The sequence below is a fragment of the Bacillus rossius genome, chromosome 7 (assembly GCF_032445375.1).
Source record: "Bacillus rossius redtenbacheri isolate Brsri chromosome 7, Brsri_v3, whole genome shotgun sequence".
Taxonomy (NCBI): Eukaryota; Metazoa; Arthropoda; class Insecta; order Phasmatodea; family Bacillidae; genus Bacillus; species Bacillus rossius.
In genome coordinates this window covers 19,946,120-19,973,430 of record NC_086335.1, presented here as the reverse complement: position 1 = coordinate 19,973,430, position 27,311 = coordinate 19,946,120, and the positions used below count along the sequence as shown (strand labels likewise).

General features: G+C 35.9%; 2 protein-coding genes across 5 annotated transcripts in view; one reads left to right on the top strand and one right to left on the bottom strand.

The window, feature by feature from the left end:
• Positions 1 to 13: 13 nt before the first annotated feature.
• LOC134533702 (putative nuclease HARBI1) lies at positions 14 to 3,510 on the bottom strand. The gene is made up of 3 exons (XM_063371263.1): positions 3,214 to 3,510; positions 2,263 to 2,538; positions 14 to 1,439 (listed from the first exon to the last, which is right to left on the bottom strand). Exons 1-3 carry the CDS (start codon positions 3,508 to 3,510, stop codon positions 930 to 932), a joined length of 1,083 nt encoding a protein of 360 aa, XP_063227333.1. The 3' UTR covers positions 14 to 929.
• Positions 3,511 to 3,576: 66 nt separating this feature from the next.
• LOC134533703 (uncharacterized) overlaps positions 3,577 to 27,311 on the top strand; it is a 75,774-nt gene continuing 52,039 nt past the window's right edge. Inside the window, exons 1-3 of one of the 4 annotated variants that reach the window (XM_063371266.1) lie at positions 3,577 to 3,668; positions 14,316 to 14,440; positions 20,099 to 20,306. In XM_063371266.1, coding sequence (XP_063227336.1) covers positions 14,424 to 14,440; positions 20,099 to 20,306 — 225 coding nt within the window. In that variant the 5' untranslated portion in view covers positions 3,577 to 3,668; positions 14,316 to 14,423. Of the gene's footprint in view, positions 3,669 to 3,716; positions 4,076 to 14,315; positions 14,441 to 20,098; positions 20,307 to 27,311 lie in introns of those variants that run through there. The other 3 variants (XM_063371264.1, XM_063371268.1, XM_063371265.1) reach the window with 3 other exon arrangements.

Below are 27,311 nucleotides of genomic sequence, written 5' to 3'. Positions count from 1 at the left end.
CTTGGACACCAAATTCTTTTCAATATGTTTTATTGATGCTTCTCAATAGTCACAAGTCACTGTGGCCGCTATAGTGTGACCATGATATAAATACATGTCAAGCTGCACAAAACATCTTCAGTAACTCCAAAACACCAATGGACTCTTCATGGTACTAAGTACTTAGGTACAAAAAAATGTCTAACCACATAAAAAGTAACTAAACAAATACAAAAGTAAGTTTAAACTGCTTATACAGCACAAAACAATAAAATCACCAGAAATACTTAACACCATGAAAAAATGTAAATTATGACAAAATAAATCTGCACCACGGGGTTCAGTAAGAAGCCTATTAAATATTTCTAGTACAACTATAACAATATTATACTTAAAAATAAACATATAAAACACGCTTACTCCCGCCAAGAAACACAGTAGACAGGTAAAACTCTAGTTGAGAGGCTTCCTGAAATTTAACCTTTTAACATTAAATTTATAAAAACAATTATTAATGGCAACTCTTGAACTAATAACACAATTATGATTATTATATGTATTAGCATGCAGTTTTAGCTGCATGTTAACCTAACCATATTTTTTTTATTTAAAAAAAGATATTAAATCTGGGGAAGGGCTGTAGTCTGCAAACCTACACTCCCATGATTGGATAACTAGCTGATAAACGTAAACACTATATGGACATGCTATATGTGAGTCACATGGCTATGTTTGTATTTATGTTTGGCTACAGTAGGATACATGACATGCCAAGCATGGTTGCTTACCAGCTGTATGCTTCAATTTGTTAAAAATATGGTGAATAAAATTTTACAAACTGTAATACAGCAACAAAACTAAAAAAAAAGTCTTGCATAGTGCATAAAATACGCAAACATTTACTACAGTACTAGGGATTAATCAAACAAGAAAATCTTTACTGAAATATATTACATAAACCGACGTTGAATGAAATCTGCACGAATCAGATGACCTAATCTGTTGCGATTCCCAGCAGCTGCTTCTGCTGCTATAGGAGCACCAAACACATCAACCCAAGGAAATTCATCTTCTGGTAAAGGCGCTTCGACATCTAAGCTAATATTGTGCAAAACAGCAGTTGCACAAATTATAGCGACAATGTTTTCAGGCTTGTGCTCCAGTTTTTTAGTAAGGCAGCGGAATCTTCGCTTCCAAACACCAAATGTCCTCTCCACAATATTCCTGGTTCGGATATGAGCGACGTTATATCTTTCTTCAGCTTCTGTCTGTGGATTTAGCAGTGGTGTGAACAGGTATGGAAGACACGGATAACCACTGTCTCCTAGCATAATGCCCTTTATGCGTTGTTCTTCGAAGCAAACCTTAAGTCCTGATCCATCAAAAATTCTTGCATCATGGCATGAACCAGGTCTTGTAGCACAAATGTCAATAATTTTCATTTGGGCGCTGACAGCAACCTGCACCAAAAATACATTTGCGGTGTAACAAGAATAGGCTTATGTTAAAATTGGCTTAGCACTAAAAAAGATAATGTATTTACATGCATTTGAAGTTATACTTCTTTTTAATAGAATAAACTAAACTATTTTAGGTAAAAAATCTGTTTCATGTATCCAAGTTAACCCCTTGAGCCTGATGGCATGATCTTGTGGTACATTATGCTTGCTGTTTTAATTTATTACATTGACAGATCCTGAACATAATATTACAATGCAAACAAATTGTCAGGTTTAGTGAAATTTTATTTTTGAATTCAACTTGTGATCAAAATTCATTTTCATGTTATCTTGAGTCCAGGATCTGTCGACACAATAAATTAAAACAACCACCATCATTTACCACAGGATCAATTATACAGGATCATGCTATCAGGATCAAGGGGTTAACTTGGATACGTCATACGTAACTTTTACCACATTATATAAAAATAAATTTACTTCAAAATTCATAAAAAGTGGCTACATTGTTTATGTAATCAAAAAATTTTTATAGCACATTGTATGTATGTACATATATATATATATATATATTTTTAAGTACATGGCTTTACAGAATGTAGTAAGGCTTAATTTATTTTTCAAAAGCAATTCCAACACATAATGTACTTTTTTATTTTATAAACTTAAAATATTGGTGGCTCAGTAACAGCGATAGTTTATTTTCAAAGTCGGACCAGGAGAGAAATATTTCTTTATCTCCATTTTTAAATTTGCTTTAAGGGATATGAGAACGGGACAAGGCTGGTTTTATGAAATTTTATGTAGACAGCGCTAAACCCACCTGGACATTCAGAGAAAAAATCCCATGTCTATTTCTGAACACTTCTCCTCTATCTCCTCCAGGATTTGCAATTGGAACATGAGTGCAGTCTATTGCAGCAACAACACCAGGGAAATTTCCAATTTCAAAAAATTTTTGCATAGCACCATTCATTTCCTCATCTGTGTTGGGTAGCTTGATGTGGTGTCTCAGCTGTCCAGCTAGAGCTTCCGTAACAGCTTTAACTATTGCTCCCGCTGTACTTCGGCTTAGGCCACTCATGTCCCCACATACTTCCTGTAAAAATAAAAAGATTTATAAATTACACATGATAGGTAATGTATAGTATTACTTTTTAAAACAAAACTAACAATCTTGACTTAGCAAACTTACAAGGTAAAAATATGTTACCAAATGAGAATATTTAACATCATATATTTAACTTTCAACTGCAACATAAGTTTTATTAAATTTTTAAAAGTTGTTTTTAATTCTGGACATATGAGTAGAAGAACTTCCTTATAGTTTTAATACCACTCTTTTCTGTTATGTCTACAAGTCTACATGTACCAAAGTAATAAAGTACCTAAAAAGTATAAAATTTTGTAAAATATATAAAGAAGGTAAATTAAATGAGTGGTGAAATAAATTATAACATACATATATTCTTGTTACACTATTAATTTGTATTTGCAATGGAAATTTACATGGTACAATAGATCAAGGTGTAGGTATGACGTTGAGGCAAGTCCCAACAAACTTAATTTATGATAAAAAAAAAATTAAATTTATGTGTCTGTTACGAGCTACATGAACAGTACGAAGTCAAAGCTAAAACACATTCACGACAAATCTTTACATAAGAGCAGCTATTTGTTTACTTTTGTTTAGGTTAGGCCTACTATGCCAGTTAAAATCTATCATTACATGACATCAAAACAGTCCATGGATAAATACAGCTTAAATACTTACGTGAAAACTCCCAGTTGCATAAAACCGCAAGGCCAACAATAACTGCCTCTCTGCAGGAATCGGCAAACCACGATTATCTGGTTTTTCCAAATGCTGAACAAATGGGTACAGGACATTTCTAACCACCTCTTTTGAGAATCGAAATTTATTTTGAAACTCCTTTTCTCTGTAGATTTCAAAGGGATCTGGCGTATTTCTTATATATCGTTTAGGAAGCCGAACATGATCTTCCAATTCTTCGTAAAATTCAAAAACTCCATTTATGTGATTTCTTAACTCATCCAAATCCGCCGCCATTGTCAACAAAACGTTATGAAATACGCCGAACAGACTTTCGATAGAGCTTCAGACCTCATTCACTCAAGAGTGGAGAGCCATCCGTACCTAGCAGTCATCCAGCTACCGAAAGAGGTCTATAATACGAATTCCGCACTGAAGAGGATTTCGGATACTGGGTGATAACCGAATGCCGACTATAGTCCCGGCCCTAAGAGGCGCACTATCGGCTAGTGTCCGTAGGGTTAATGCTCGTTGGCTAGTGTCAAGTTATTGAAGGAAGTATTTGGAAGCATAAAATATTAATGTCATTATGGGTTTTTTCTTTAATTTATAATTATTGTTTTATATAGCAATATTTTTTTAGGGAATGTTTAATTGAGTTTCGTGATTTAAAGATTTTTTAAATTCTGTTAAATATTATTTGGTTTTAAAAGTCTGGCAATAATGGTACAGTTTAGAATGGAGTGGTAGTACTGTAATTGGAAAGGAAAACGTCATGTGTGTGTTAACGTTGTGTTTGAAATAGTTTTTAAGGTTAAAAAATTTTATAGTAAATTTGGATTTGTTATGATAACCCTGTACGGTAAGAAATTATATTGTCAAGCAATTCACAAATTACAACTGCAGAATTATTTAAATTCAATTCATCTTCATACTCACCACGTGTTTTAGTTATTTATGTTCCCTCCCGCATGTTGCATGTTAAGTATCGTAATGTGAAAAGTACCTACTTGATTTGTGTAGTTGATAAATATTTTTAACGCTTGTTCTCGTTTGTTTATTACTAAGCAAGTGACCCTCCCCGGCACAGCACGGATGCGACCAACTAATGCGGCGTTTATTATATTTAATAAATAAATATTTAAAAGTATTGAAGTTCTCGTAAAGCTGGACTCAATAATGATCCATCTCATCCGTTCGTCACCGGTCCGTCCGTCAGTTATGATACATGCAGCCCATCAGATGGCCTGAAAAAGGTCAAAATCTAGCGTCGCGGCTTTTCCAAAAATAAAATAATAAAATTAGGAAAATATTTTTTTCGGGTAAATATGTAGTTGGGTGGTATTTGCGAAAAAAAAATGCTAAAAATCCGAAAAATACTTTTATTCTATGCTCTTTCACTTCCTCTTTTCAAAACAACCGGCGGAGATAAGAAATTCCAAATACTTTAGGTGATATCAAATTTTTTAATTTTTTCAATACAAGACTTGTGCAACTATTGGACCGTCCCCATTTTTGTTATTTTGCCGGGTGTTCGTGAATGCGTAATTAATAAAATGGTTGATTAGGTCAGGTCAGTTACATTATTAATACTTTCAAAACTAAGCCAACATTAAAAATAATGTGAATTAATTTTAATGGCTGTTTAGTTTTAAAATATTCATAATGTAACTGACCTGACCAAACAAACCGGGACAGAGGATGAACAGTAAACTAAAATGGTTGATTAGGTCAGGTCAGTTACATTATAAATACTTTCAAACTAAGGTGATATTGAAAATAATGTGAATTAATTTTAATTATTCTTTTGTTTTAAATTATTTATAATGTAACTGACCTGACCTAACCAACCGGAACAAAGGATGGACAGTAGGAACTCACGTAATTTTTTTTTACTTATTACTTGCGCAACAATATTCAAATAACAAATAAGACTTTAAAATTAAAAACGTTAAAAACTCACCCATAAGTTGGAGGCGGTAATTAAACACCGTTTTAAACAATAAATGAACTAAATAATCACGTATTGGTTCATTTGAATTCTGGCCTATCATGAAAAATCACATGACATCATTATCCAATAAAAAAATAGATACTCGTAAACAAGAAACAATGTTGAATGCCACATGAGTGCACTGGTATTGTGATGAAATTTAAAAATTCGATATTTCCTAAAGTATTTGGAATTTCTTATCTCCGCCGCTTTTAATGAAAAGAGGAAGTTGAAGACCATATAATAAAGGTATTTTCGGATTTTTAACATTTTGTTTTGCAAATACCGCTGAACTACATATGATGAAATTTATAAATTCGATATCTCCTAAAGTATTTGGAATTTCTTATCTCCGCCGGTTGTTTTGAAAAGAGGAAGTGAAAGAGCATAGAATAAAAGTATTTTCGGATTTTTAGCATTTTTTTTTCCGTAAATACCGCCCAACTACATATTTACCTTTTTTCGAACACTAAGGACTTTTTTTATTTACCCTGAAAACTGCGTTTCTAAATTCCATGGATTTACATGAAATCTCACTAGGTATAGGTTACATTACAATACTTGTGAATAGACGTGACTGCCGCCATTTTTTGCCTTCCGGTGTGGTTCCGTGTGTTTTATGTTTTGGAGAAATTAAGTCTAATATTGAGAATTGTTTATTAGGTTAGGTTAGGTTAGGTTAGCTACATTAAAAATACTTTCAAATATTTTTCGTGGTTGCTTAGGAATTACCAATTTACAATGTAGTTATTCTGACCTAGAGGTGGGTCGAAAAGTATCTCCCTGATACTTTGTCACTGATACGTGCCTGTATCAGGAACGGCAAACGAGTACACTTGAAAAGTATCAAGTACTTTAGTATCAGTTCAGAATTCGCCTGGAACAACACCACGGCCAATGTGCGCAGAACCCGATCGCAGATGACGGTCACTTGGGCGGAGCTTGTGAAAGGGGAGGGAGCAGGAACGACGAATAAGGGATAAAGAAGGGAAATAATGTAGGGGAGGAAGCGCAGGAGAAGGCGTTGAAGGAGAGGCGCAAAGCAAAATTGTTACGAGTCGTTTGGTTATTGTCCCACATCAAAGTACGCTCAGTGCACAGTGCGTGCACAGTCTCGTTCAATAATAAAACTAATGAAATTTTAATATTAAAAAGTACATTAATACAAGATATAATATTTATATTTGTGCACCTAACAGCTATGAAAATGCAAATAAATTCTCAGTTGACACTAATAACAGATGTAATCTACATATGGACTTTTTTTTTTTTCGAAAACAATTAGTAACTAGTGTTTTCATACATTAAAAGATTACGATTTTATCAAAAATTAAAAATAAAAAAAACAGATATGTACGTACATTAGTGAGCATATTATATCAATGTTTATGTTTCAAATGTTTCTTCAGATTAGTCGATGATGATTTATAACTCAGTTTTTGTTTACACAAATTACAATTAGCAAACTCATTATTTTCCTTAAAAAAATTCCACACAAATGAAGTCTTTTTCCTGCACTTATCCATTCCTTATTTCACTATAAAGATACTAACTACAAAGCATGACAGCCCGCAACAATGTACATGGTGGTAATTAATACACGGCCAGGACAAACTGCAGTGAATGTTGAACTGATTGATACTGGCTGTATCAGGCGGGCATGAGAGTAACAGAGGTAGAGAATTACCGGGCGTGATGAATAATGTGTCAGAAACACCGATCCTTTTTTACGCTGGTGATGACGGCACGGAGGATGTGTACCCTGTAACGAGAATGCTGATACCTTGTCGCTTCCTAGGACCGCTACTGCTCTGATACAAAAGTATCAGATACTTGTAACTAGGTACATTACTGTATCAGTATCAGGTTTTCCAGTAGAAAAATTATTATCAACATTGATTTAAATTGTAGCTTACTTAACCTATCATGCCATCCTTTTTATTTTATAATATATTTAGTGTAGTTAACTTTAGCTAACCAAACATTCACACAATTTCATAATATTTTTAATGTAACCAACTTAAACCATTCTTGCAATTTTACTCTTTTTTTAATGTACACCTAACCTAAATACAAATGTAATAAGCCCAATTTTGCAGACTTCAAGGCTATTTTTCACCACCAAGTTTCCTACGGTATCAAGAGCACTGGATTTTCAATGTACTTAATTGAAACAGATTCATTTGCAGCAGGATCATGCTATCAGGATCAATTACTCAGGAGTTTAGATGTACTAAATTAAAACAGCAAGATCATGTCATTAGGGTCAAATGCATAGGATCTAAGTACGACTTAAAAAAATAAAATGTAATACAGTAGAGTCCCGCTAATCCGAACCCCGCTAATCCGAAAATCCGCCTAATCCGAACAGGGCTAGGACAAAAAATAATAATTTTTAACACTTAAGAACTAGGAAAATTAAAGAAAAACATTTTTTTTTTTCAAGTAATGTTGTACGTTTATTAATATGTACATAAGAAACTTATAATTTATCTATTTCACTGTGTAACTGAAAAGAGAAAAAAATAGGATTACGTACATAGTACTTAAATACATATGTACGTATTGAAAATTTTTGAATATACTTACATACTATATGTAGAATTCATGTTCTGTACAGGATTGACACAAAACAAAACGTATAAAAGCAAACCATTATCTAAGAGGCAAAGCCAGTAATCTTCCTTTGACCCAATGCACTAAATCGGCTTGAAGATGCAATGTTTCGCCAACGCCGCATAAACATAACATATGTTGGGGATTCATCGGCATGTTGCTCGACGTAGCGCAAAGCCAGATTAAGAGGCCGTGTCACAAATTTGCGCTCCTATCTATATCAATGTTATTTTAAAAGGCAGTTTTTCTCAAAGTCTATAAGAGGTAGGGGCCGGAAATTTTGCCTACTGAAAGTATACAATACATTTAACATAACCGCTTTTTTCAAATTTAGTTATCATATCATATATTATTTCTGTGATGAAAATAATATTATCAATATTTTGATTTGTCCAGATACATTGAAATTTTGCTTATATTTATAATTATTTAGCAAAAACTGAAAACGCCATTGAAATGTTTTGCACATTACCTTTCGATCAGTGTCTTCATGATCATGATGGGTTTATAAACCTGGGTGTAATCAAGTCTTTAACTATTACATGACAACATTTATACTTAATAATTTGGAGATATGCCTTTTCTATCCTCAGCCCCTGAGCTTTTACTATCTGGTCTGGCGACCGACCTGACACTCTTCAACCACCCCAGGGGTCTCCGATTGCACATCTTATCAAAAAAAAAAAGCTGTTCGTTCATTTGTTTTTGTGTTCGAGCGAAGGTTTACTTCTCCATAAGTGCCACAGACTTCACACATTTATGCCAAGGGAATATTCCGCTGATGTGACGCCATACGAATGTATTATTTGCGACCATACAACTTTTTTGTTTGTCATCGGGAAAATGACGCCGCAGTTTGATTTTTTGTGGTGATATAAAATAAATTTTCTTGCTAGGGAATGTTCATTTTGAATTGAGCATTTTCAAATGTCAGCGTAGAATATGCTTATCTGCCCATTTTGTTTCTTTCCATAATAATGAGTAAAGTTAACATTGTCATAGACATTTTATTATATTCGTTTGCCGTCCAAGTACAAATATCACACTATATCGCACGTAATTATATTTTTTACTAATTTGTTAGTTGTCATTTTATTTAAGTTATAAATAACAGTAATAAAAATTATTTTTTAATAGTCCAGAATAGAGATTGAGTTATTATTCATTTAATAGGGGTTTAAAATATGGTACTACATACATATTTATATTATCTTGTTGTCTTCTTTGTAACTTTACTGGAAGAATGGCATTTGGTATGTATGTTAACTCACAATGAAAATACTTCAGAAGTACTCAATTAACAGTGAACAACCTAGGGCCTATACTAATTTCATTATGTTCATGAAATATAATTGATATTACTAATAATGAACTGTATGTGTTTTGCGTAGAGATATCGTACGAACTGTATGTGGTACAGACCAACATTAGCTAAGACTCTGTAAATAAGTAATTTCAGTTAATGTGTAGAGAATATTAAAAGTTAGAAATAATGATATATATATAAAACAATGCAGAGTTATCAGCATAAAAATAGAAGTTGTTTTTACGTAGCGCCTACTGGAATGTATATTTTGTGTTGAATTATGTGGTATGATTAGTATTCTCTTATTGTAAGTGTGTTTTGTTAAAATCTTATAAAACATCACTTACTGTTCAAGGATTTTCATTTTTTTTGTGATGATCTTACTTAAACAAGTTTTAATTATATTACACATGTATATTTTAAAATCATTTTAATGTATACTTATAGAATTGTAATAGGCTTTATACGGACTCTCACGATGCATGTGAGCATCTATAATTAATAGAGACCGGAAAAATTCGCGGATTCATTAGGCGATAGGCTAGAAATCAAATACATATACCTTTTAGATGATTTTGCTATTGGCTTACTGTTCATCTGGACGAATCTCAACCAATTATAAAACACCAACCAAAGATGGATCGAATCACAGACAAACAAGCTGAGACGACTAACAAGTCAGCAGCAAATGAACTGCCGTTATTTGCCCGAGTGTACAGGGGAATGTGCAGTCTATCCTGAAGGCCGTCGAAACCGCAAATTTTTCCGGTCCCTAATCTACATCAATATTATGGCCGTTTCACAAGATCAAATATTTATTGAATTCAATCTTTTGCATTCATTGTACATGATTTTCGATATGTACATTGAATTCAATACAAATTGAAGATGTTACTCAACTAAGCTTATTCTTATTAACTTATAAGTATTTTGTTTGTTCAGTACATAAAAGTAAAAGATTCGTTATTATTTAAATAATGAGCATCTTTAAGCAATAACGTTTTCAAAATATTTACATAAACATAATGGAATATATTTTTTAAATACTTTATATCTACGATCACATCAACGGCAGTATTATGTAATCAATGAGGTAATGAAATATCTTGAAAGGATATTTTCTTCTCTGTAAAGTAAATTTGTAATGCAGCCCTCTTAATGTTAGTCTTGTGAGTTATTTCGTCTTCTAATATGCTACAGCAATGTATAAAATTAAGTTTTGTTAGTTTTTTAGTCTTGTGTAATGTTAAAGTGTAATGTGATAAATTCAATAATTTTTTTGTAAGTTCGTATTCATAAAGGTAGGCTACATATCGTATTAAGATAAATAGTAATATTTGTAAATTTAAATTCTTTGAAACAACGTCGATAAGAGGTTCACCTACCTCTGTTAAACTGTATGATGGTGCATTGTAAAAAATTAGGTAGTCTGACTTAAGTGAGATTGTATTTAGATTGTGTGTGATGCATATGCAATATATAAGCATATGCATTTATGTTATTATCCTTTTAAAACGTTACATGATGAATTTCGTATACTTTTTAATGTCAACTAACATTATTTTTCACGGACTATTACATCCAGATAAAGAATAATTACCACATGTTTGAAGATTAATTGTATTCCGATACGTTTAAAGTATTAAAATTTTTAGTTTTAGTTTTAGATACGACTCATACTACATTTGTTAAAGTGAGGTTTCTTGATTCTGAATCCCTGCATCCGCAATTTCCTAGTGAGCCGCCGGTCAGATTGTCATCCTCTTAGATTGTCGAGGAACCAGATACATTTTTCGTCGAGTAAACTCGAGCTGTCAACCGTCCCACTAATCCTGTGATAAGGGTATAGTAGCTTTATCACGCGCTGCGGCTACAGTTCCTTCGGTTGAAAAAGCCACTAAATCTCACTGTTAAAAGAGAGAACTTCTAGAGCAGAATATTGGAAATAAACATTTACTGACACGGCCTCTTAAGGGCACTGGCGGCGGCAGTGTGAGAAACAACATCGGTCGACGCGTTCCCTTCCTCCTCACTGTCGTCTGCATCAAGATCAGTTGACATTCCCTGCACAGCTGCTACGATATCTTCATCTGTGTATTCCTCGTAGCCACAGTCGTCAATGGCCGTCCACTTTTCAACACACTCTTCTGCATTTTCGCAACCTGATACAATTTTTTTCACTAGCTGAAGAAGTTCAAATTTTTCTTTTGCCGGGGGAAGACTATTTGGACAAACTCTAAATTAGGCCACAGAATTTTCCATGATTTCTGTAAAGATTCCGTTTGTGTTTTCTCCCAAGCTTCTGCTTCGCAGTAAATGACATATTTGATGGTGATTTTCTTGAGTTTATGCAAGATTGTCAGTTATTCATTCTCTTTAAGCTGGCTATGAAGTAGCATTATTCTGTAATTCTGTTTCAAAGCCTGCAAAACTCCTTGATCCATTGGCTGCAAAATTGAAGTGACGTTTGGTGGGAGAAAAATGGCTTTGATATCACCGCAAACAAGTTGCATTTCTTCAGGATGTGACGGAACATTGTCTATGAGTAACAAAGCACTAGAAGGCAATCCATTTTCTTTGTTAAAAGCCTTTACTTTTGGCACAAATTGTTTTTCAAACCAGTCTTGGAACAAGACACGATCCATCCAAGCTTTCTTTTGGTTTCTGTAAAATACAGGGAGAGTGTTCATGTTCATGTTTTTAAAACAGTGTGGTTTTGCCGATTTGCCGATAACCATCAGTGGAAGCTTATTTGTGGCAGAAGCGTTGCAGCAGGCTAACACAGTTAGGCGTTGTTTATCCATTTTAAACCCTGGTGCAGATTGTTCCTCTTGTGATGCAAGACTTTTGGTAGGCAATGCTTTAAAGTTAAGTCCCGTCTCATCTGAGTTATAAACTTGCTGTGGCGAGTAGGAAGAAATGATATCTTTGAACTGCTCAAGGTATTCAATAGCTGCTTCGTTGTTCGCTGACAGTTTCTCCCCAGTTATTGTAAGCTGCCTGATTCCATGTCGTTTCTTCCATCAGTCTAAGAAACCGCAACTAGCCGTAAATGATGCGTCACCATCCATGAGCTTGTTCAATTGAAGCGCTTTTTCTTGAATCAGGGGACAAGTGATAGGGATTCCTTTTGGTCTTTCTTGGGTAAACCATAAAAAAAGTGCTTCGTCCAATTTTTCGTAAGAAGACACTGTCGTTTTGATACGTTTTTCAATAATTTTTTCACTTATGGTAGTACAAAACTGCTCAATTTTACCTCTGTTCTTTTTCCAATCGGAAATGGTTGCTTTGCCGACACCGAATTCTTTCGATAACAGAGTGGCACTTTCAACTTTGTCAAGTCTTTTCAGCACTTAAAGTTTTTATTTTAATGTAGGCCTACACGAGTTATGTTTACGCTTACTTGTCATGATGACCAACAGCAGGGACAAGCACAGAATGTAAAAAACCACACTACACACCGCTCACAAGGGCTCACAAAACACAAGGCAAGTGCGCAGTAGCAGGTGACACAGCAGTAGCATGTGACGCACTGACTGTCTGACTCATCATGGTTGGGAACGGAAGAGGAGAGGAATGCGTAAGCCTATGCAGGAAGGAGGATGGGGGCTTTGTTTACTCTGGTTGAAGGTCACTGCCCTTCCGCTAATACACACTCATGAACCACCCTTCATTTCGACCTATTGTTGTCACATAATGTAGGCTGTTGGATTGGTTAAACTCGGAATATTTGAAATTGCAGTTTAGGCTATGTGAGTAATTAAAAATATTATATGATACTAAATATGTACGCTAAATAATAAAAGTGTATTTTTGTCTGACCTTTCATACATATTTGACATATCAGACACTAAATACGCCTCAAAAAGACAATATATGGCATTATATGACAAAATTCCACCTAATCCGAATTTTCGCTAATCCGAACAGAGTTCGGTCCCAATTAGTACGGATTAGCGGGATTCTACTGTAAACATAAAACTTGAGACACTTGCTTATGTCGGATGTGTGTAGATATTTTTCGCTATGAGCAGAAAATGGAGACATAATGATCTAGAACCAATGACGAAACATGAATCCACGAAGTAACCAATGTAATTATAATTCACTGACCATGCCAATTTATAATCTGCCTCACATCTCATGACAGTCATGTAAACACCAGCCATTCTTGCACCAGAAACTACAATGATACAAAACCCACTAATTCACTAATTCCTTAATTTCCTTTAGCAAATTGATGCTTTCAATGCAAACATGTCAAATGATGAATTTGATTTGATGATTCTCTCCTCCATTCTACTACATGGGATAAGATACTTAATAAAATTATGAACAACACAAATCTGCATTGATACTATGAATATTGTACAAATTGGCAGGTCCCTAGATTGAGCTCTTGCACTTTTAGGTTTTGAAACAGTCCTGAAACTGCAGAGAATTTGGTTGTGAACGATGAAATGCTTGAAACTATTCTTAAATGGACAAGCATCGAGCTACAAAAGACAGTGTGACTAAAAGTTCATATAAAATTTAAAATAATGTATACCATTTGGCTGTTTCCAGGTTTTTATTTAACTTTTCTTCTGTGTTATTTTAATAAAATGTTTTATTTCATATTTGTTCTATACACTTTTCAATCATACTTATTATAGAAAAAATTAACATAATTTAATAATCATCACGTATTCGTTATCATGTTTATGTTTTATTGAACCAAAGCTAACACATCTGTCTCAGACTTCACTTAGGTATTGAGTGGTGTTGTGGGTGGAAGCGAGTAAGCTCCCCTGGGATTGGTTAATGAGGGGCCCCAGTTATTTTTTGAGATTTGTTTAATAGTTGGGTTACCCTGATAAGAGGAAAATTATAAGTCTGTTATTATTACAATTAATAGGAAACCTTACCAGTAATGTAATATGCAAAACAACATTAACAGTTATGGCCACAGTAACTTTTACAGTCTTTAGCTTTCTTATTTTTTATTGTGGAGTTTGAAAAGTTTTATATTAAATAATACAGAGGGAGCCCATCAAAATTATTTGTCCTCTGGCTCTTGGTTTCTCTTGATGCCCCTGCTTATGACTTGCATGTGAAGATCACCAGAGGAGTGCTCATTAAAAACTGAGGATTTTGTGGGCCATTGTGTGGCAGACGCCTTGATAGCATTGAGTGTTGTCTGTGCAGGCATTATCTTCTTGGGAGCGAGGTTATCTTGGCTGTCGCAAGAGGAGCCTCAAGGTCGCGCACTCTGCAGAGGTTGAAGTGCTGTTTGCCTTCGAAGCAAGCTGCAGGATGTCGGCTAATCTGAGGTGGGTGGCTCCGAGCTACTTGTCCTTTTTTACCCTTTACCTGAAACTCTTGGTTTAGATCTTTGACATCCATCGTAGATTGCTCACAGCTAAGGTCATGCTCTGACTTTGACCACCAACTCCTAAGCTAATATCTAACAGATCCAGGAGAGGAATTCTATGTGGGGATTAACCCTGTAGCTATTGCTTTTTGTTGGGCGAACTATTCAGCTTACTTATTCCGAATCTTGCTATCTAACATGATTGCAGCTATCTTTATAGTTCCATTCGGAAGTTGTCAAGAAAATCTACCGTAGGCTTTATGATCATGCTGTAAATTTTTGGTTGTATTGGTAATTATTAAGTGCATGGAAATCAGTAGTTATAAAAAGTCATGTCATTTGAAAAAGAAGTAAACAATTATTCTGTTACTATGTTCTATTTAATTGTGTAAAAAATGTATCTGAGTTTTAATATAAATTCTTAATATAGGTGATTTCTCAGGTAAGTGTATTATTGTGAGACATAGACTGAAAAATAATGCCTTAGGTATGTTGGTTTTCTTGTGGGAGTGAAAGAAAGAATTGAGATCAAGGATGTGGCTCGTGGAAGTGGTCGCACCTAAACACGTTATTCGAGAAGTTGTACATCTAGGGCAGGAGTCGGCAGACAACACGGCTCGCGAACCACATTCTGCTCTTTGTGTAGGATTTTACGGCTCGAAAACTCACTACACTACCACAGCACAAAATAAAATGCCAAACAAAATGAAACGGCACGATCACAACGCATGTCCTCAACCTGTGCGCTCACACTTACCATCACACCGCCTGCCACCAGGTGCTTCTTTTTATTTTAATAATTAATTAGTTAAAATATTTTAGATTTTCTTGTTTTATAACTAGAGCTCTACTAATGACTACCATATTTGTTTACATTTGCATTTTTTTTTTTCCTAGTAGCCTTTATTTTTAAGACTATATGTTGAGATTGTGAATCAAATATTTCAATTTTACCCCCTTTTTTTTATCATCTTAAAATACTGTGTAGATACAAGGAAAATATGTGTTGCAGCTCTCTAAAAATTTTGTAGAATCTGTTTTACTTAATATTTGGCTGATCTCACGGGAAAGTCTGCATACCCCTAACCTAGGGGTACTAGAGTCATAACTTATTTGAATTTATAAATTTGTGCATCTATTAGATTCTGTTTAAGCTAATATGCTCTCACGTTCTACAGCTCTAATTTTTTTTTCTCCGTTGTGAAATTCTTGAAGAAATCAGAACATAAGTAGTGAAATGCACCATTTAAAGTTTGTAATGTGAATGCATAGAAATATTGAAATCAGTGAGGCTTTTTTAATAGAACAAAATATATGCAAGTGGGCCATTCTCCATTTTACAACACCACACCAGTGTTTCTACTGGAAAGAAAGGGAAAGGGTAAAAGTTGTGATTTGGTAGAGGAGGGTTTCGGGATTGGATTGGGCTGAGAGTTTGTGATTCTCACACCTGACGTTTAAGTAATGCAGTTAATTCGCTTAACATTGTTCTGCCCTGTACATGGATGGGTCACAGTGTGCTTGTACTCTTGAGACTCGAACCTAGGACTTCTGTAGTGAGTACATACCACCTGGTGCACAACTAGGTGCTGGACTCCACTCCTGTAGTCTCGTAGCGACAAAATATTATCTCTATGTAACAACTAATTTTTGGCATAACATTGTCCCGAAAACATCCATCCTTGGATCTTTTTAAATACTGTGAACTCTTCTGAACCCGCGACACTAAACTACTTGTCAGTTTGGCGCTCATGCGAGGCGCATGACGAGAGACAGTGCATTGCATGACAGCGGTTCTCTGGGTCGTTGGAAGGAGGGGCAGGGGGAGGACAGTGATCTGGGTGCTGCGTCGGCAATTGCAATAACAGCCTTCGCAGACTGACTGCTAAATAAATCCTCTAATCTTAAGTTCCCTTAGACTGTAATGATTGAGTTGTGCCAGTGTTTGTACCTATGTGTCATTTCTTCTAGGTCTCTGAATACCCTATTTAATAATGATGAAAATGTGTGGTTTCGACAGGTTAGCTACCCTTGGTGTATTGGTATACAGATTGAGTATTCGGTGTAAACTTTTGAGGTGAACCAGCCTAATCGTGACATCCAGATTTGCATGCTTTCATTGTTATAAGGTATCTACGGGTTACAGAAGTCTTGAAAGTTAAGAAACGTCAATTTTCAGCAGCTGTTTGCTGACTTACATTTTGTTTTGTAATGCCTGATTTCAGTTTATAGTTGCGTGTACACGTTTTCTGTGAAGATGTTTTAGTTTTCTAACGTAAAAATCTGTAGGTGCCTGCGAATCGAAGAAAGTTTAGTTATTGCATTTGCTTAGGTTTAATTTTGGTTGTATTGTATATCTTGATTCAAAAATCACCCTTTGATAAGATAAAACTTGTAGGAAAATTTTGTTAAAAGATTCTGATAAAGTCTTCTAATTGTTTCACTAGGTATTTGTAGACTGTGTGGGGGACACATACAAACTTACATTTTTGAATATTTTTTTTTAAATATAGGTTTGTCAATAAAGATTTATCAGCATGTCAGTTAATTTACAAACACAATATGTCCACATATTTGTTGCAGGCTACACAGTCTTGCATTTTAGGTTATGTCAGTGGGAAGTAAATCAGAGCAGCACTACAGTTGCACGACCAATCAGGTGAGAGGTGGTCAAACGCATAAAAAACCCTGTTTTTCCAGTGCTGTTTCTGCCTGGTCAGTTCTCGAAACATCTGTCTAATGAAGCCTTTTGTGTTCGTCTGTGCCATCATCGTCGTGTTGTCCAGAACATTGGTTTATTTTCATTGCTGGGTTCAACTGTGCGTTGCTTTGTTGTCGTCATGCTGTCCAGATTACCTGTTTTGTATCATCATTAGGTTTTTTTGTCTCTGTATTGTCCAAAATTGTTGTTTGTATTTTCTTTTCTTGTTACAACTCTCTGGTTGTCAGCCCACTGTTTGTCTGTGCTGTGATATTTTTTTTTTACAATTCCTTCCACTCAATTCTCTCTGCGCTGTCTTGTGTTTAATATTTGATATCAGCTGAGTTCAGCTGGTTTTCTGTGTGTTTGTATATTAATTTTTCTTGTTCATTCTTGTGGTTTCTCTATGACACACAGTCAAAGCCAGTAGTGGGGTATCCATGGAAATATTTTTATTGAAGCTTACTCATTGCAAGAATCATTTAAAAAAAAAAAAAAAAATACATATAGAATCCCTTTTATCAAACTCTAATAGAACACTTGCTCTCATTAAATATATTACATATAAAGCGTCTAATTTGAATTACACTCTTAGTATTTATATATATTCAGTAAGGTCTTAACGAAAATATGGCTCTATAATCTGGAACAGTATTTGAAAAACAGATAGTGATAAATGGGATAAAGTACAGAATAAATTCATAGAAATGGTAAACCTAAAAAAATTACATTAATGATGTTAATCAACACTCCCTTTTTGGTTCATTATCAACAAGAATAGAAATATTTCATCTATGTAACTGCTATAATAATAACATAAATTGTAATTATCTTATTGAAACCACTGGCATTAAGGTTCCAACCTTCAGTAGTTGTCAGAATCCTTTACTATGTACTTTAAGCAATACTAATTATATTATATACTGAATCATGAGTTACTTTAATAGGTAAGTATGAACGTCTTTTTTGTTTATTAGATGATATAAATACTGCAAAGAAAAACTTATAATCTGTCAACTCATCATAAATATAAGCACATTTTTGTCTCGCTGCTATTTAATAACTTATATGAAAACATTGTCTATATAGTTTGCATGTTCGTCTAGTGACGTATGTCCTTGTTCATATATTTGTGTCTTAATCATGATCATGCAACCCTCTATTTATAGTACGAGCATTGTCTGAAAAGTTTCCGACCTCAACATGAAGAACTCGTCAACGAAAATTGGGGAATGTGTTTAGTCATGTTTTGGAATATACTGTCTGAAATTTCAGCCATTTTGGACGAGCAGTTGTTTTTTAACCATCGTTTTTGTGTGTCGATGCACATTTTTTTGTGAAAATGAAAAAAATACATATCAAAGTGTCATTAAATATTTGTTATTGAAAGGCAATACGCCTACGTTAATTGAAGACGAGTTGGACGGTGTGCACGGAGACTCTGCGCCATCATTTACCGCAGGGATATTTCTGGCAGCTCAATTCAAACATGGCCACACCAGCTCAGGTGACTATGAACGTCTGCGACACCAAAAACCGCGAAGGGAGAATCAGCTCCAAAAAATGCAAAGACTTTTCCTTTGGCCGGAGAAAAACAGAGATACTGTTTTCTAGGCTAGTCATGGAATTATCTTGATAAATTATTTTGGAAAAAGAATAACATAACTACGCATCATTACTTGACAAGTTGAAGGCAGAAATTGCAGAAACAAAAAAAAATTGTTTCACCAGAACAATGCACCAGCTCACACCTCCGCAGTTGCCATGGTGAATATCTACGAACTGCAGTTTGAACTGCTTGACCACTCTCCTAACTCACCAGATCTAAGCCCAATTGACATTTTTTTTGTTCCCTAGGCTAAAAGTTGCACTTAGAGGAGAGACATTTTTGTCGAATGAGGAGGCCATCACGTTCGTAAACAACTATTACGCAGAGATTCACAAAAACGATGGATAAAAAACAACTGCTCTTCCAAAATGGCTTAAATTTCAGACAGTATATTCCAAAACATGACTAAACACATTCCCCAATTTTCGTTGATGAGTGCTGCCATCTTCATGTTGAGGTCGGAAACTTTTCAGACAACCCTCGTGTGTATTTATCCATGTATCTTGTCCTGCAGTGAATGTATTTGTCTGATGTAGTTCCTGCAAGCTTGTAGTACCTGCTTGTAGGTGGTGCCTTCTCACAAAGTAGTGCCTGCCTGCTTGCAGTGACTACTTTGTCGTTAGTGTACGTAATTGTTTTTGTATGTACTTATATGAACAACCTCTTTGGATATATCGATTGTTGTCAATACCTTTATTCGCTTCAATATTTTGTTTCTCTTGTGTTTAAGTATGTTGGACATTGTTCGTGTTGTCATATTTTAGATTACATGCATTTATCTTAAGTATATAATGGCCTTATTCTTTTTCCACTTTTGCCCTAAATTTCCATCAGTACTAATTTTTTGTCTTTTTTGTCGAGCCTGCCTATAGAGTTTCCAAACTGATAGTGGCATGTTATAATGCTGAACAAATAAACATATAAATTTTGTTCATTATTTGTGTACATTTAAGTTGTTTTTAGACATCTGTATACTTAAAAAAAAGTTCAATTGAAGGATTTTCACGTTACTGTATAAAAATATATAAGACTTTTTTTGGGTGTAAACGTTAGTTCATTTTCTTCACGTGTGTTTTAGTTCATTTTCTTCACGTGTGTTTTATTTTCCGCATATACGTTATTACTGATGGGTGTGCCTACAAGTTGGCAGAACTGCATGTGTTTGTGTTCCTAAGGTTAGCACTCTGGAACACTGCTGGAATTTTTCATAAGGGTCCCAAGAATCTGTCATTTGCATGAGTGTAAACTGTACTTCTGCAGGAGTGCAGATGAGGAAATGTACTGAGGGAGTCGTTGCGTTGTCGCAGCGAGGGGCTGGTGCTCGGGATGGGCAACCCGCTGCTGGACATGTCCGCCAGCGTGGAGGAGCAGTTCCTGCAGCAGTACGACCTGAAGCCCAATGACGCCATCCTGGCCGCGGAGAAGCACAAGCCGCTGTACGAAGAGCTCGTCCGCGGCCACAAGGTGGACTACACGGCCGGGGGCTCCGTGCAGAACGCGCTGCGCGTCGCGCAGGTGGGTCGCGTCTGGGCCAAACTTCTGTCACGTTACAGCTGACAGTACCAAAAACACACATATATGAGTGACATACATACACACAGCCTCTCTGTGTGTGTGTGAGAGAGAGAGAGATTATTTTGTTTTGTAATTATTTTGGGAAATTGGTATTACTATTATATTAAGTTTCGTCAGTTCCTTGATCAGGAGATTTTTACTATCAAATTTAAAAAAAAGTTACGAAGTTGTTGCCATGTTTGGACAACCTATAAGCTTTGCTTAGCACATCCAAATTATGACATTAATCATGTTCTGATACAGTTTTATTGTTGTATTAGATAGTTTTCGTGCTTATTTATTTCTTCAGTTAGTAATGTAATTAGTAATGCAATGAATTAATAATGTGACGAAACATCAAACAATATTTTGTTCTTTCCTCAATAGCCATTCGCTTCCTTCATTGTATATTTATTACAGGTGACACGTGAGTTTCAGCCGACGTTTATATTCCGCCATCCCGCATGTCAGGCGTGTCAGCAGCACCTCTGGAGAGTAAAGCCAGAAGCTTTTAGGGCTAGTTTACCTCGTACCTACACAGATGCGCTAGTTGCAAATCATGGCAGAAACACATCTAGTAAATAACAAGAGTCAGGAATTTAACAGGTTAAATAATCTTTCTAATAATATAAAACTTTAAGTTTATGCTTTTTTTTATCTTATTACAACTGAAATATATCTCATATATCAAAAGCATTATTATTTTGTAACTTAAAAAAAATATTGGTAGCACCTACATAGGAATTTTGTGCCTAAGCCTTATTATGTAAACAATGCAGTACGTGGATTATTAAATTTAATTTTAGTTGGTTTAATCTCAAAATGTTGTTTAAGATTTGTTTAAATGTACGGCTAATGTATGTATGTATGTATGTATGTATGTATGGACCATGATATGACATGACATGACATACTTGAAGAATGCTCTGTAAACTGTAGGTTACCTTTTAGTTTTAATTTAATCCTTTCAGCCATTTTATGAATGGTAACAGCTATTTTAAGTAATGTCATGGTTCCTTGGTTTGGAAGAGTGACTGGTTGTTCGACACTGGTGAAGTTTATTTTATAAATACTTGTGGTTTGTTTTGTATAATGCTTACAGTAGGAAAGAAATGGTCCACTGCCAGTTGAGTTATTAGTGAGCAAGTAATCAGTGTTAATGAATGGCGGAGGGGAAGCTAATCACTTTTCAAGGTGGAGTGAGAAACCATGCCTGTCTGAGTCTTGTGGCTGTCAAGCTGTGGCTCTTGTAAAATAAAACCATCACTATTGTTTCAAGCATGGATATTAAAGCACGTTCTTTGTTTGGAGTGTTTTGTCGTGGTGTTCAGATACCAGCAAGCCCTTATGAAGTAAACATAAAGCTGTAGTGTAAAATATTATGCCTTTAAATACATACTACACTGTTTTATGCAGTATAAAGTTGTTATAACATTTCTCAGGGGAGTGGAAGGATAATAAAAAAAGCAGGAAATATCAAATTAGCATGTGTCAGTATTTGAACTTTTTAAAGATTAACTCATCTAGCTATGTAAACAAATTTCATATTAAAACCACAGATGGTTACTCTTGATGCTCGAATTTGCTTAAATCAAGCCAACAATTTTTCTTCAACACTCACATTTCTGTAAAATTATCTCATGATTGACAACGATGGTGTTAAAGTAGAATTAACGATGGTGTTAGAGTAGAATTGCTTATGTCCAATCCCAAAACCACATGAACATGCTATCCTGCTAACTCTTTGGCAAACTAAAATATTGTAAAACTACGTATGTACATCTGAAAACACACCAGAATGGTAAGGGACAGTAGGATATATTATTTTTGTTTTCCAAGAAGGTGCCAACAGACATGTTTCAAGGCTTTAAATGATCTTTGAGACAATGTTTAGTTTGTGTGCTTTGTAAGACATACACAAGATAAAAACAATAACTTTGAAATCTGAAATTCAAGAAATGGGTATTAAATCAATTAAGAAAAACCATAAATTCATTTCTATCATTGAATAAATGTTTCATCAATAGCATATGTAAAAATAACAGTTGCTCTAAATGTTAAATAGCTGCTTAGTAGTATATATTTTTTTAATGCTGTTGTATGCTAAATTTGGACACTAATTATAAATTAAAAATAATTTAAGTGTAGTTGAGTGCAAAAATTTTAATAAACTTTTCTTCTCCCTGGCCTTTTTCATTAAACTACAAGTAAAAATGATGATAAGTGTAGATTCACAAGTCACAAGCTATTTCTACAAGTAATATCACACTCATGTTTCATAAAGTTTCTTGTAACCTACATAGGCTTGTATTTTGTGTAACAATTTAAACTACTGTATTTACTCGCGTATAGGTCGCCATCACATATAGGTCGCACCCATAATATGAGGTCTTGAATTTGGTATTTAAGATTCCCCCCATATAGGTCGTACCGGTAATTTAATGACGCGAACGGCCGGCGCGCCGTGCACAAAAGAGTTAACGGGTACTGTAAAACTCCGCTACTACGAGAGCTGATAATGGCGTGATAAATTGTTGTAACAACAAGTACTCGTAATAACCGAATATAGAAAATTGAAGTCAAGTTAGATTCCTGACTTCTTAAAATGTCTTAATTGTAGACTATAACTCGAAAACAATGCTTTGTATTGAAAAAAATGCACAGAATAAAAGTTGTAGTAAATTTAATTACAAATAAAAAAGGCCTGTTATTATTTTTTATATCTACAGTGGTTTTCGTTATGGGTTCCGATAAATACTCACGCTAAGTGAATTCACGTCACGCGAGTTCGGCTATGCTAGCCGGCTGGTTGTTATTTTCGTTCAAAACGTGGCTAAGGAACTTGTGTGGATCAGGTAGAAAACATTCGGCTATAAACGAAAGATATAAGAACAATGCTATCCTGAAATGCTGTGAAATGTTTTTGGAGTAGATAATCACAGCGACAGACCGACAGGATGCGCTCCCGCCCTTGCCGTCAGCGATGTTTATTTTGACAGCTCAAGCAATTATCTTTTCCACGACCCTTCACAGCGAAAAAGAAAAGAAGAAAAAAACACAAAGTAACTATGCAGTAAAATAAATATATTTACAGCCCTGCTAAATATTTCTATTTAATAAAATTCAAGATATTAGTGATTTTTCAGCAGAAACTGCTGTGTGACAAATAAACAAATTGTATTATAATAACTTAAACTTATAAAGTATTTATTAACGGCGAAAGACAGTCGTATAAGCCCATAAAAATATTTATTTTACCGAGAATGGACTATACAACCTGGCTTTTGCCGCACACGGTGTGGGAGGGGAGGAGGATGCTGACAGTTTCTCACGCAGAAGGTTGATATAAGGGAGGGAATGTGTTGAAATGTTAGTTGGAAAAGGGGGGGAGGGTGTTTTTACATGGTTTGTGGCTCTGGGAGGGATGAGCCTTGAAGAATTAGCAGGGGATGAGAGAGGTATGACGTATGACGTCAAGCCGCCGCTACCGCCAGCCTGGCCGGACGAGTTTCTTATACTCTCGCAGAAGCTACCACAGTGGCTTTTCGTGCGGGCAGATAAGATAACATGACAGCTGAGACGGCTTTTCGTGCGATAGTGGACGCGCCGAGCTCGGCTAGACACTGCCGCGTGGACAGTCTAGAGGGGTGGTATCTATTTTTAGCCGTTTTTTGTATGCCTGCCTGCTTACAGTACAGCTCTCGCCAAGATAAACGTGAACACATAGCGCCCAACAAAGTGTAACAGACTTGTTTTTCAGCCGATTTTACTCAAATTTCCGACTTTCTCTGCTCAAATGTTTCACGGTTTCTCAAAAAACGGTCTTATAAACGGAATGGACGCATCAGAGGGGGGTCGCATCGGCGGGATTCTACTGTATTGCAAAAAAAAATTCATCAAAATTTTTAAAAAAAATTTTCTTCACATATAGGTCGCACTTCATTTTTCCCCCATCAAAACTGGTAAAATTGCAGCGACCTATATGCGAGTAAATACTGTAGTCTTAACATAAAGTAAAATTTGTACAAGTATTATTTGTATGTCTCATGTGGAAGTAAAATGGATGTATTCATTGACAATGATGAAGATGATATTGAAGTTACTGAGGTTAGGAGACCCTTCAATTTCAGACCCAGGATTCATATGGAATTTGTGACAATTTTTGATTATGAGGGGTTACAAATTTAATCAATTGTATTTGAAAGACTTGGTAAAGATATAAGACATAAACTGGAACATTCGACACAGAATAATACATCTCTGTTCAGCAACCCTATGTTATCTTTAAACTAGATATAAATAATTTTTTTTTATAAGCTTATGTCACCTCAGTTAGGCTTGTATATATATTTTATGCAAATTTTGTGGTACACAATAAATAATAACTATGAACCATGCAAATATATTAGCTGTTATATTTATAATTTAATTAACATTATGTACAAATAAATTACTTTAACTACAATCAGCTTTTTATATCTGAGATTGCATCAAACAAAATATATATTTTTTTTTCTTTAATTTTAAGCACTCACAGTTTGTTACATATTTTCAGGTTCTATTTAACCAATTTAAAAAGTGGGTATCTTCATTGCAAAATAGAATACTCTCTTTTATCGCATAATCGTCGCACCAATATTTTAGGGCGTCAAAATTTGGATAGTAAAAACCTATTGCGTGTAGGTAAACATCGCGTGATGTTTTTGGTCCCGCTATTAGCTTCCGAGCGCTTTGTGTAGGTATGTTTTCTGTATAAAACTGTGTATTTTAAAGTAAAATTCTAATATTTATTCGGACATTACCACTTACTTATTTAATTAACTGAAATACGAAGTTGTCTGATGTGTAAATTTTCTTTTAAAGACGTTTTTAAACGTTATAACCTTTATCTGTTTGTCTGTGTCGCCGCAGTGTACCGCTTGTAAAAATGTAGCCCGTGTTAGTTGGAATCATTCATGTTTGGTTATGTTGCTTCCCGTATAGAGCGCGCACACGTAGTCGAATATCAATATCTCGCCAATTGAATGCAACGCGTGCGCTCTGTCGAGAGCTGAATTAACTACATTTGATGGCCCATACTCTTTCGTGGTGTGTACTATGACGATAGTTATGCGTTAGTTCAGGCTCGCATTGGGGTCCCAAATTATGTTTTTCTATTTAAAGTTGAAGAAAGGTTTTTGTTGCATGACTTATTAATTTGAATTATTTGGCATGTTTTTGTATATTCTACTTTTTAAATAAACGTACTTTCCGTGAATGGGTTTTGTTTTTATGAATAACTTTACCTAACAAAAAATATTTTTTCGCATAAACGTCGCACCCCTACTTTTCAAAAGTGATTTTAGTATAAAATGTGCGACGATTATTCGATAAAACACGTAATTGAAAAATAAGTACATACACCTTTCCCTCAATTAGGACGTCTTCAGATTGCACGGATTCATTTAGCACGATGTTAATTTTATTGCCCCAGTCTTGAATAGCATGTCTGTAAATTTTATTTTAAAGACTTTTTAAACATTATAACCTTTATCTGTCAATTATGATGATAATCTTTGGAATTGTATCAGCACAGCAAGCTAGGTTACCTCTACTCGCCCAACGAGTAGTCACTCGCGAGAGGAGTATTCCAACCCGGACCCTTACGATGTCATGTTGCTTGCCACCTCCTAGGTGATGTTTCGTATCACTCACCTTGCAGCAGTCAACTTACCCAGTGAGTGACTGCTTGTCATTGGCAGACTCAAACCAGTTACTCTTGTCATGGTGTAGACAATCACCCAGTGAGTTCCTACACATAGGTGGAGGACTCCAACCCGTAACCCACAGTGAGTATCACAACACTGCTTACTGCCACCATCTGACATATCTCCCCATGTCAACAGTCATGGCAACCAGTGCCTTTTCACCCTTTTCTGTGGTGGCGTCGGTCATACTGCTTACTGCCACCGTCCGACATATCTCCCCATGTCAACAGTCATGGCAACCAGTGCCTCGTCACCCTTTTCTGTGGTGGCGTCGGTCACACTGCTTACTGCCACCGTCCGACATATCTCCCCATGTCAACAGTCATGGCAACCAGTGCCTCGTCACCCTTTTCTGTGGTGGCATCGGTCACACTGCTTACTGCCACCGTCCGACATATCTCCCCATGTCAACAGTCATGGCAACCAGTGCCTCGTCACCCTTTTCTGTGGTGGCGTCGGTCACACTGCTTACTGCCACCATCCGACATATCTCCCCATGTCAACAGTCATGGCAACCAGTGCCTCGTCACCCTTTTCTGTGGTGGCGTCGGTCACACTGCTTACTGCCACCGTCCGACATATCTCCCCATGTCAACAGTCATGGCAACCAGTGCCTCGTCACCCTTTTCTGTGGTGGCGTCGGTCACACTGCTTACTGCCACCGTCCGACATATCTCCCCATGTCAACAGTCATGGCAACCAGTGCCTCGTCACCCTTTTCTGTGGTGGCGTCGGTCACACTGCTTACTGCCACCGTCCGACATATCTCCCCATGTCAACAGTCATGGCAACCAGTGCCTCGTCACCCTTTTCTGTGGTGGCGTCGGTCACACTGCTTACTGCCACCGTCCGACATATCTCCCCATGTCAACAGTCATGGCAACCAGTGCCTCGTCACCCTTTACTGTGGTGGCATCGGTCACACTGCTTACTGCCACCGTCCGACATATCTCCCCATGTCAACAGTCATGGCAACCAGTGCCTCGTCACCCTTTTCTGTGGTGGCGTCGGTCACACTGCTTACTGCCACCGTCCGACATATCTCCCCATGTCAACAGTCATGGCAACCAGTGCCTTGTTACCCTTTTCTGTGGTGGCGTCGGTCACACTGCTTACTGCTACCGTCCGACATATCTCCCCATGTCAACAGTCATGGCAACCAGTGCCTCGTCACCCTTTTCTGTGGTGGCATCGGTCACACTGCTTACTGCCACCGTCG